Source organism: Furipterus horrens, unplaced genomic scaffold (assembly GCF_987537825.1).
Source record: "Furipterus horrens unplaced genomic scaffold, mFurHor1.1.pri manual_scaffold_7, whole genome shotgun sequence".
In the NCBI taxonomy this organism is placed as follows: Eukaryota; Metazoa; Chordata; class Mammalia; order Chiroptera; family Furipteridae; genus Furipterus; species Furipterus horrens.
In genome coordinates, this window is record NW_028327177.1 from 129,691,311 (window position 1) to 129,703,458 (window position 12,148).

The window sequence follows — 12,148 nt, forward strand, 5'->3', positions numbered from 1 at the left end:
CAGTGTCAGAATGGAGTTGAATTGTAGAACGCCCGCTCTGTGTCCAATGAGAATTGAATTGAGTTTGTTGCTTGGTGGTGTTAAAACACACACACACACACAAACACACACACACACACGGGTGGGGGGGTATCTTTTATCTCTAAGTGTTGCTCCTAAAGACGTAACATGATTAAAACAATAAACAAACAAGCAAAAAGTCTAAGGAGCTAACATAACCACAATAACTACAATTCTTAGTTGTTTCCCAATGACCGTAGTAACTGTCATCTCTAAGCCAAAAGGGTTAGGAAACCTTCTCATAAAAAAGCTTTCACCTTCAGGAATTTTACTTCTGTCTTAGGCAATTTCTCCCAGTTGTACAATAGGGAGGCACTGAAAATATTTTTCTTTTTCTGACAGGAAACCTATTGGGTGGATATTGCTAGCTTCTTTAACTCTTAAGAAAAAAAAGTTTAACAAAGCAAAATCGCCTACAATAAAAATAGTGTCCAGGCAACACTAGCTCTTCAGGTTGCAAACATCAACTCCCAGAGTCGTCACTGAAAAAAATGAGGGGTGACTGCAAAAGAATTTGTCTCCCTCCTCACAACCCAATACATCTCTTACAAATATCTTATGTTGCTTTCAGACCAGAAGTCAGGGCAAAATGACAACCAGAAATTAGTAATTGTTCCTAACTTAAGGGGAAAATGGTCTCCCTAGCTCTCTTTCAGGGTATTTTTTTTAAGTTGAAGTTGGGAGCTAGTTATTTCTTATGTACAATTATGTACTATCTCCTGCCAATGGTACTGAGTGGTAAAGGAAAGTGGGCCACAACTTTATGTAAAAAGAACAGACCTGGCCTCCCTAACTTCAGGGTTAGAGGAAGCACCCTCGGGGAAAAAGCAATACAAACACTAAAAAGGAGTCACAGAGTAAGGAAGATCCCCAGCCCTAAACTAATACGTAAGCTTCTTAGGTTATAGCCCCTGTTAGGTTTTGTCCAAGAATGCTGCTGAGAGTGAGGATCTCAAAAATTATTACTAAAGATGTAGTAACTTACTTCTGTACTCTTTAAATTTCTCTCTAGAGCAAGAGCTTAAACATGTTTATTACAGTGTGAATCCACAAAGGTTCTTTTCGAAAAAAAGAAAGGAAATGATCTTTCAACCCTCTAGTGCTAAGTACCTCATCCTCAAAGTCCACTCCACCAAATAAAGTATCTCAACAGAGCAATACAGCAGAGGGGCCCCTAAAATTTACTCAGCTGCTGACTTACCTTCCAGGTTACCTACACAGCAGCAGGAAGTGTTTTCAACCTGAAACTCACAGTGCAGATAGAGGCCAATGCCTCTCAACATCTCACGCCCCCTATGTATTTCTCACCCTGCAAAGGCACATTATTGATAATGATAAAACATTTGTAGGCAGGCTGATCCTGCCTCTAGGAGAGCTGAGCTACCAAGTCACTGTCACAGAATATAATGACATGAAGCTTGGAGAACAATTTCAATGGATAACTAAGACCACCTGACTGGAAGAACCGCCTTGGGGCCTTCAACCTTACAAAATCGATTTTGTGAATGTTCTACACTTTTCAGGCTAAAGTGATTTTAATTAAAATTAAGAATAATCTCTGAAACATGGTGAAAGTTGGTCTCCGCCTGTGTTACAAGATCATGTCAACAGGACATGCACATCAAAAGAAAAAGGAGCCCTGGCCGGGTGGCTCAGTTGGTTGGACCATTGTCCTGTGTACCAAAGGGCTGTGGGTTCGATCCCTGGTCATGGCACATAGCTAGGTTGCAGGTTCAATTCCCAGTCAGGGCACAGATGGGAGGCAACCGATTATGTTTCTCTTTCACATTGTTGTTTCTCTCTCTCTCTCAAATCAATAAATATATCCTCGAGTGAGGACGTAAAAAAATTTTTTTAAGAAAAAAAAAAAAAAACCCGAAATTCACTCCTGACACAAAGTAAAATTGACAAAAGGAAATGCTGCACTGGCTTCCTTCTAGCAGACACTTAGACACACAATCAGAAGGTCCTGCGGGCAGGTGCCTGAGTCCATGCAGCCTGCCAGAGCCTGGCTGGTCATTCAGATCTGCAGGGGCTGCTCCTCCCTGACCAGGCAGGGCAGGTGTCCCCTGCAGCCTGGATCTGGGCCACAGCGCAATGCCTAGCAGGAGTCTCGGCCACTGCCCCACGGACCCTGATCTGGGTCTGCGGCATGCGGGAGTTGAGCACATGAGGCAGGATCTTCAGCGCGAACCACACAAAGAAGCCATTCTTCAGGGGAGCGACAGAATATATTGTAACTGCTTCCTTCACGTCAACAGGCATCATTTTAATGGGTGTGTTAGAATTTCTCCCACTTGGAGGTAACACGATTCCCATTTCAATGAAAAATGGGAGATTCCTCATTGGAAGGATCACAATTCACCCACAGCAGCTGCCAGACACACGGGCAGACGTGCCAGACATGCACAGAGCTGACTTTTTGTCTCTCCAGGCAATGCTTCATTTTATAATTTGTCTCCTCTTAAAGCAAAGAGATGAGCAAGTTACAAATATAATGACTCTATTTCTGAACAAGCGATAACACAGGCCACGGAAGGGCTGAGAGGGCTGCTCGCTTACCTCTGGCTCTGGCTGTAAGCTTTGTTCATCTTCAGCGGAGTTCGGTAAGATGGCCCAGGTTATGTTGGCACTGGCTGATGGCAAAGAGCCAAATGTCCCATTTTTCAGCTGCTCTGTGGAATGTGACTTGGGCCCGTGCCATCCCAGGATGTTTTCTGAAATAAAGACCAAGATTGATGCCAAGTATTTTCCAAATTAAACATTTACAGCTCACGTAACTTTTGTACCTTGCTGTATACAGAGACTGAGTTGAAATGGGTCCACTTTTGAATGAACTGGGGTGCATTTAAGTGGAGCTTGCTTTTTATTGACGTGCCACATGTAGGTTCCGATCATCTATTTATAAACTAGCTTCTGTAGAATGGCATAGCCTGTTCACCATAGACTGTATCTCTCCCCATCCTTGGACACAATTCACATTTTACTCAAGCCATAGTGTCTTACAGGTGTTTCTCTTATTTCTTAACTTTAAAAAAAATTAATGTTTACAATAATGAAACAAAAATTAAATTTTACAGAAACGGGCTGCTCACCATGTGGCTTGAACGCCACTTGACATGATGACCACAGCTTAGAAAAGACGGCTGCGGTGTGATCACAAGACGCCGCCTCTGCCGTTAGATGTGGCCAGCGTGGATGCCCCATCACTAACAACAGATGTGGCCATTCCATTGTAGCAAAGAGCTGTAATAAACACCAATCTGGTAAACCAAAAGCATTTTTCTAATCCTCCCCCAACCCTTGGGAGAAAAAAAGGCTTGCTAACTCTAAATTTTGTAAGAATCATGTGTTATTATAGGATATTTGTACATGCTTACTCTTGGGGACAGGAGTAATCAGAGGTGGGTTTCTTTGCCCCCCTATTAGCAATTCTGCCATTAGAATTAGAATAGGTCTCCAACTCAGCTGACCTACCCTCTGAGGATTCTGTTTTCAGTGGCAATGCAGGGGAAAGTGAGGAGGAAACGTGAGGCTGAACTGGAGACTCCCTCATGTGAACTAGAACCCAACCTTCTCAGCATCTTAGAGGTTCTAGCCATAAAGTAATCATATGCAACAGCCTTTTCATCAAAGTTACTCAAAGAAAAATCTACATGTGCTTATATATGTGTGTTAGTGTGTGCAATATTAACCAACCCAGCGTATTTTTATGCAGGAACCTTTTTTTCAATGTCAAGTGTTATATCATATAACTCTATTGCTTAAAAGCCTCAGCTGGCTTCTCATTGCAATTGAAACACAATCTAAACTGCCTGCCTTGCAAGACCGCCCAGCCTCATTTCATTCTCGCCCTATTGGCTCACTGTCCTCAGGCCACGCTGATATTTTTCCCATTCCTCAAGTGAGCCAAGTTCACCGCAGTCAAGAGCCTTTGTGTATGCTGTTCCTTCTGCTCAGAATGCCATCCCTCTAGTCCTGTATGGGGAAGAGAGGTGTCCTGCATATATCCAGCGATTGCCTAAATGTCAGTTGCTCAGCGAAGCCCCCTGTGACGTTGGAGGCCAAAGCAGCACCTAAAGGCACTCCCTGTCACATCGGTCAGATTAGACTTAGCTCTATCTGAACTCACCCTGCTCCTTTTAATTGTCTAGTGTCTTTCTCTCCTCCTTAGAAGGACAGCCCCTTGAAGGCAGGGACAATATTGCCTTTGCCCGTGGCTGTGTCCCTAAAACCCAGAACATGGTCTAGCAAAGGGTGTGCACTTAACAAATATGTGCAGAATGAATGAACAACAAGATTTCCAGAGAGAGTAAATTTCAAAAAATGTGCATTTTACAACACGAAGAAAGAAAAAGTAGAATGGTAGCTGCAAGGGGCTGGGAGTGGGGTGGGGGGGGAGGTATTGTCCAATGGGTACAGAGTTTCAGTTTTGCAAGATCTAAGAGTTCTGGAAATTGCTCACACAACTAGGTGAATATATATAACACTACTGAGCTGTGTATTTATTTTTGATGTGTTTTTTTTATGGGAAAAAGGCATCCATGTATCAGTCTTTGATGTGACTTAAAAAAGATGAAAACACACAACACTAAAATCAAAGAGTACAAGATGACCTAAGACCAGACTTGGGTTCAAGACACCAATATTTGCCATAAGAATGGTGAAAAGCTACTTCGTACCTCTCCTGCTGATCAGCTCCTGCTCAGAGTCCTGAAGTTGCATTCAGATATTAAATGCTGAGCAACTGTCTCATTAATACAGGGATACCACTTTTTAAAAATTTTATTTTATTACACAAGTAGTACATGTCCTCTAGCTTTCTTAGGAAAGCTTAAGAAGCACTAGGGGAAATAATGAGATCTGCTTGCCTAGCCAATGAGGACAGTGTTCCCTCCCACATCTCAACCCTGTATCCTCCCTCCCCTCTCCATTCCACCATCATTCAGAAAGGAAAACCCAGGAGACAGTAGAGCAAGAAGTAGAGGCTCGCCAGGCAGTGATATCCAGCAACCTGGGGTGGACAAAAGACCAAGACAGGACGACTGACGGCAGCGATGCATGCTGGGGAATGTAGTTTTCTATGTACTCTATGGATTCATAGTCTCAAAAAACCAGTAAGTGAGGACAGGAGAGAAACCCATCTTAGACCATTCCAGCTGCTCTAATAAATGAGCACTGGTTTGGGAGTCAGGACAGGCAGGTCTCATTTGAGGATGAAGGAGAAAAATTCTAACAAAGAGTGAATGAAAAGGGTTGTAGAGAGCAATAGCATCCTCAGAAAGCTTTGAGGAAGAATATATCTCTGAAATTTCTAACGTAAGGTGTCAGAGAAAACATCAGGAAAGGTGCATCCACAGCACAGTAGAGGATGAAGCAGCGTCTAAGAAATAGGCACAGAAAGCCAGAAGGAGGAAAGAGGCTGAGGTGGAAAAGAAGTTGAATGCACCATGGAATGATTATGAAGACATGAGATCAGCAGCCTCAGAATTAAAAGGAACACCGAAACTAGAAAGAAGGAGAAGCAACACTGGAGAAAGTCACATAAGGATCATGTCAAGATAAGGCGGTACTACCAGTGCGCAGTTTCCAAGGGCACAAAGACAGCAATGAGACCGGAGGTAGCAGAGGCAACACACCACAGAGTCCCAGAAGATCCTGAAGGACAACGATCGGATCAATGGAACAGAAACAAGAAGCAACGACAGAAGTAAAGACACAGCCTGAGCTGAAGAAACAGCTGTGGGTGCTCAAATAGTCCACCATGTTTCTGCAAAAGCGTGGCAATGTTTTCTTAGGCTTCTTATCGCTGAAATTTCAAACACATACAAAAGCAGACAGAACAGTTTATTGACTGCCTAGCTCATGAAGGCTGGCAACATTTTTGAATAACAAAAATCAAGAGAAAATTTTTTCAATCATTTAGGCAGAAAAATTAGACTTGTCTTCAAAAGGGGAAAATAATCAAGCTCATCTTGAATTTGGCTACACAACACTAAATGCCAGAAGGCGAACAGCTGAAGAAAAGAACGCAAATAAGTCTACAGATTTGGGGTGGCATGAGGGGCTTAGGGGAGGTAATGCTCTTCCTCAGCCAAACTATCTTTCGTCTGCTTTAAAAAAAAAAAAAAAAAAAGTCCACATTTATTGAGCTTAAGATCTGTTGTCCACAACTTACATGTGTTAACTCATATAATCCTAATGACAGTCCATAAGGTAGGTCCTACTATTATACCCAACTGACAGAGAAAGAAACAGAGGCACACAATGCCAGTTAAGTGGCAGAATTAAGATGAAAACCCAGGCAGCCTGGCTCCAGAGCCCAGACTCTTAAACTCCACCACACAGTTTTCCTTTTCAGCAGCACTGCTGAAGAGACTCGGGGAAAAATTCAGCCTCCTGGCCGGTAGGAAACTTCTTGAGGACATATAACAATGCCCTCATATCTAAACAAAAGAAGCAGAATTGAAACCTCGAGACTAGAGAAGTCACATAGAAAAGGACGAGTGGTAAGCAAGGAACCCAGTAAAACGGAGCAGAGCACAGCTGGAACTAGGCTGAAGTAAAGACATTCCTATCAAATGTAAAATTTAAAGAGCCGCCAAGACACTCAGTAATCCAGATAAATGATATTTTCAATATCAAAATTAATGCCCCCCCAAGTCTTACAGGACTTCATCTCATGTGCCTCACCCTAGTTCTTACCCTGTCGAGTCCTGTCTTTATTTAAAATTTTGATATTTTATTCATCCTGAATTTTTTACATCAATTCTTCTGTTTAAAAATATTGCAAAGCATCATTTATCTTAAATATTTTGGCGCCCCTCAAATTTATGCTCAAGGCCAGTGCCTCTCTCATCTCACCCTTGTCCCAGCCCTGGAACTGAATTTAAATAATTTTTCTAAACATGATTACATAACTGAACATTAAGTCAAAATTATTTTAAAGAGATATAACCATTATCACACATTAATTATTAAATTAATATTAAAATATTAATAGCCCCTATATTATATTACCAAAAATCAGGGAACAAGGAAATTCAAGTATGCTGAGTCTTCATCCCTCAAGGAGAGAGTCAGAAAAGAGTGTGTCATTTTTTACTTTGCTGATGAGAAAAACACCGGTTCAAGAACATGTATGAAAAATGTAATGGAACCACTACTAAAATTTATATACATATTTGTTCCCAAAACACTACAGGAGAGTAAATAAAATATGAAATAGGGGAAAAAAAACAAACAAGAAAAGCAGCATGGAAACATAAAACAACAAACAGCAGTTTAAAAAAACAAATAGAGATTGCAAGGGGAGAGGAGCATGAGGGGGAGAAATGGCAATGGAGAGAAAATACAATTAAAAACGTTAAAAACTAACTAAATTACTCTTATTAGGGATTTCTGGACCCAAAGGTAGGTAGGACGATGACCATGTCCAGCTTGAAGCAGCTAGAGGAGCTTGAGACCTTCGCCCACTGTCCTTTGTAAGATTATAAAGGGTCTTAAGTCTGAGAGGGAGAGACTGTTATTTTTTATTGTTAAAATAATTAATTAATCATTTATTTATTTTAAAAAAAGGAAGAAGAATATATGAAAGGGTGAAGCGGGAAAGCTTGCATGTACGACCGCTGGGCATGAACTTGGGGGGAGGGGGTTGCTGGGGGAGGGGGTATGCTGGGTGGAGCAGTGCAAAGAGGAAAAAACTGGAACTATTGTAACAATATAATCAATAATATACACTTTAAAAAAAAGAATAAAATATAATTCTACTTAAAAAAGCTAAATGAATGGACTCTATTACTCTATTGAAGGAGTCAGGACTGTGTCATAAAACAAAATGCAAGTCTAAACCATATTTCATTCATTGTAAGACATACCTAATTTTCACATTTTAACATCTCTGAAATTGGCGTTCATCTTACAAGCAATGGAGTGTCACGGTTTAATTGGCAACTTTTTCTTTTTCGTGGCACAAAGGAAAATGAGGTGTTTTCCTACTGATGGTGTTTGACAGTTGAGAAAATATGCCTCTCCTATGGAAAGTGACTCAGGAAAAGGTCTGAAACAGAAAGAAGGTCAAATACATCCCTGCGAAAAGGAGGCTGGGGTCAAAACATTAGCACGGGGCAGCTGACTGACGGTAAAATCAAACAGCTAGGTATCCATCAGCTGTCACTCTGGTCCACCCTCATGCTCATGAGCAGGGCAGTCATCAAAGATGACAACAGCAGAAGAGAACAGGAAGGCGCGCAGTCATCAAAGATGACAACAGCAGAAGAGAACAGGAAGGCGAAGGGTCAGGTGGTAAATCCTGTCCTTAAAACTGGCTTTTACACGCACCTGGAGCTCCTCACACAATGCGCCTTAGAAGATGTGAAGAAGAAAAGCAACTATAAATATTTGGTTCCCAGAACCAACCAGAAAAAAATAAAAGCTACAGAAGGTTTAACTGTGGGCTTAAAGGTATGTCAGCCTTGTTTGTAGTTAGTGCCGAGAGCCACAGTCCCCACGCCGGGGCTCGGAGGCCTCTGCCCACAGGCCAGTGACAGGTGATGGCTGCAGGAGGTCTCTCCCTCATCCTGTAACAGTGAATTCATGCCTCCCAGGTTCAGTAAACTTGAAAGGGTGTTTCAACGTGGGGTGAGATGGACAAGCTTGAGAAAAACAGAAGGCATATTTACAACAGAAAGCTGGGACCTTAGTATCTAACAGCTTTCTTTTGAGAAGTTGCCACTCAAAAACTCTGTTTAGAGAGAGATTTAAAAAATAAAAATAAAAAAAACCCACCCATCTATCTGACATACTCTGCAATACTAGTTTTTATTCTTCCCTAATATGCTTTTAACTGAAGGAATCCTCCCATTTCCATCCTGGCTTTTAGTCACGATAAGGGGAGGTGATCATGTGGGCACATTTTCACCCAAGCAGCAGGTGTCAAAAAAGAAGGTGTAGGAGACAAGAGAAAGCACAGGGAACCTGAGTGGTGGAAAAGAGGTGGACACGGGGAATCTGAAGATGTCCCTGGAAAAAAGCAAAGCGCAGCAGAAGGAAGGAGGTGATCAGCCGGAAAAGCCAGGAAGAGTCCTCATCATAGCCTCACCTATTTGACCCTTTTGCCAAACCCCCAAATGTGAAAAGGACCAATGCAACCAGCTTATTAATTGAACACCCCACACATCTTATCGAAGAATGAAAAAGTTATGACAAGGATGAATTCAGAAAAGCACAATAAATTCTGCTCTGGTTCTCCCTTTGTCAATTACATGTCTCTTGACCTCTTGTCCTGACTTATGTCCAAGGGCACCTGTGTCCCCCACTGCCATTCCCAGGGCTCTACTGTCACGGGGTCCAGCAGCTCTGCCTCCAGTGTTCTTTCCCAACATGCCTTGCACGAACCATTCTGTTAGCACCCAGCTCTCACCTCACTCTAGAATATCTGGTTACAGGTATCCACTCTGACTTTGAACCATGTGCCTTGGATCAAGACCTCCGAGCAAGAACTAACCAGAAGCACAGACAACAGACTCTGCACCCCCAAATCCCTTTAGCGGTCCAGTTCCTTTCCCACACTGGTACCCCACCTAAAAAAAGGCCGGACTCCCAAGTAGCGCAGCCTTTCCCAGTTCTGATGGAGTCCTATCTGTCATTCTGCATGGAATCGGAGCCTTGTGTCTCGGCAGTGGAAAAAGATGCCCGCTTCCTTCCTTCATCAATCATTTGCCTCCATCCAGCTGTTGAAGTAGAGCTGCATAATATAAGCCTTGACCCAAAACCCAAGTCACTTTATTCATTTTAATTTCAAACTTCTCCACAAACAGAAATTCAATGAAGCGTTTCAGCTCAGTATATCTTAAGAGACAACATCAGAGACAGGTCTAGGAGCCCAAAGCACAGGCAGGAGGCAGATGAATACAAAAGTATTTTTGGATCTCAGTCCAGGTGCTCAATAAGCATTAGGAAGTAACATTTGCAGACAGAGGCTCCACAACATATTCCCCAGAAGATACAATGAATTGCTATGGGAAATGAAATACTACAAGACCACAAATTAATTTTTCATTTGGTAAAGGAACAGAAGGAAAAAAAAAAAAGCAGTGCAAAGGTTAGAAAGCAAAGACTTGAAGCAAGAACAGTGTGTTTGGATATTTAATATGCGGGGGGTCGTCTGGGCCTCCCTGACCACTGAACATGGAAAGGAAGCCCTGGCAGAGCTTTTCCTTAATGAGATTTTGCTTTCCATCAACCTAGCCCGGCACGCCTTCAATATACCCATTATGCTTTTATCAGCGGGACTCAGGCTGCTATAGCTGCGATCAGCCTCCCAGGGTCACCATATTCTCTTATCCTACTACTTTGAAATTCTGGAATTTGGTTTTAACTGCAGCAACTATGAAGTTTTGGATGCTGGGAGTAATTCCATTTTTTCCCACAATGTGTGGCACGAATTTAAAAGACACGTGCAGAATTGTTTAAAACTTAAAAGCGTTGCTTTATATGGAACTTAACTTTTAAAAAGATTGAGAAGACAAGAAAAAACAAAAACAAAATAACCATTATGATGTTTCATGCTCCCCTCTATTCTCCAACCTCCAGCCCAGTTCCTTGATAAGAAAGGACGGGAGGTTGGACAAATGGGCCAGGAAGATAGGCAGGAGGTAACATCATACGTGGTATCACTTCAGGGATGCTGCTGGGTCTCTCCTTCTCCCAAATAGTTTCCATTTCAACCTGTCCCCACACCTGAAATTCTACCTTGAGCTTTGTCCCGGGGTCCTGAAGAACACTGGAGACTCAATGAAAATTGGGGGAGGAGGGGGAGGGTTTGTAGACATTTGCCAGAAACCATCCCTGAAGAAAGATGTAAGGGATTAATTTTAAGAAGAAGACAATGGTTCAAGCTTACATTTACCAACGAAAGACTCGTGCAAGGAGCCTGCTGGGTGGCAGAATTTATGATACAGTATAAGAGATCACAGAAACCAGAAGAAGCCTCTAATCTCACTATGACTTTGTGCCCACGCCCCACTGGGGTCACTCAGGCTCCCTCCAGATCAGGAAATGTGAAGCAGGGTCTTCAGCATCAGAGTTTCATTTTTCAACTGGAGAGGAAGAGAAGACAGAGGGCAGGCTGGGGCCCTTCACGTTATGCCTGAACACACACACATCGGCTTTTAGACTAGATCCAGCACCAGAAATTTGTTTCTTTTGTCATGAAGGACATTAGTAGATTTAATGGCAAAATTCAGTAAGCTCCGTGGTTAGAGAATAAGACTGTATTCATGTGAATTTACTGACTTTGATCCCCATGCTGCCATTATGTAGGAGAGTGTTCTTTCTAAAGGACTGAAGCATGTAAGACTAAAGGTTTATCACATCTGCAACAGAGTTCTGAGTCGTTACAAAATTATACTAGGTTTATATATACATCGAGAGAGAGATGATGAAACAAATGTCATAAACTGTTTTCATTTGGGAAACCTGGATGGACAGATGAGAACTCTTCATACTATTCTCACAACTTTTCTAAAAGCCTGAAATTATTTTTTAAAGTAAACTAAATAATATATACCTGCCCTTGAGAAAATCATGATGTGAGCAAGACTGTGCCCTTGGCCCCAGTTAGGGGACCCAAAACCTGCCAGGTGGCACAAAGAACCCCAAGCACAAAGAACTCGGGTAGCATGGTGGGAAGAGGCCATCTCTCGCCTCTTAGCTGGGTGAACCTGGCCAAGAAATTTAACTGCTCTGAGCCTCAGCATCTCATCCCAATAATGAGCATAAGAACAGCTACTTAGCAAAGATTTCAGAAAATGTATAGCAAAGGCCAAACCCTGGTGGAATCGAACCTCAGTAAATGGCAGTGAGAAATACAGAAAGAAACCCAAATTACCCATCCACAGTCTAGTCTGGAAAACCAACACCCCTCTTAATCTTGGCACAATGGAGAGCAAAAGGGACTTGAGGGAAGTACGAAATATACAATATCATCATAACATACCTTTATATTTTTCATCTCTTAAGTTGCCTTATTTCCTCATTAATTAAGTAAATCCTCGGCAACAAAGCTCAATGAGGCTTCTGTTGGTCT

General features: G+C 42.2%; 1 protein-coding gene across 3 annotated transcripts in view; it reads right to left on the reverse strand.

The window, feature by feature from the left end:
- The window catches only part of OSBPL10 (oxysterol binding protein like 10), a 258,565-nt gene that overhangs the window by 69,475 nt on the left and 176,942 nt on the right, over positions 1–12,148 (reverse strand). For all 3 annotated transcript variants that reach the window (XR_016512427.1, XM_090284422.1, XM_090284423.1), the window contains one exon: positions 2,623–2,777. Coding sequence is in view for 2 of the 3 variants with exons in the window: in XM_090284422.1 (XP_090140548.1) it covers positions 2,623–2,777 (155 nt within the window). In the remaining variant the exon portion in view is untranslated. The remainder of the gene's footprint in view (positions 1–2,622; positions 2,778–12,148) is intronic.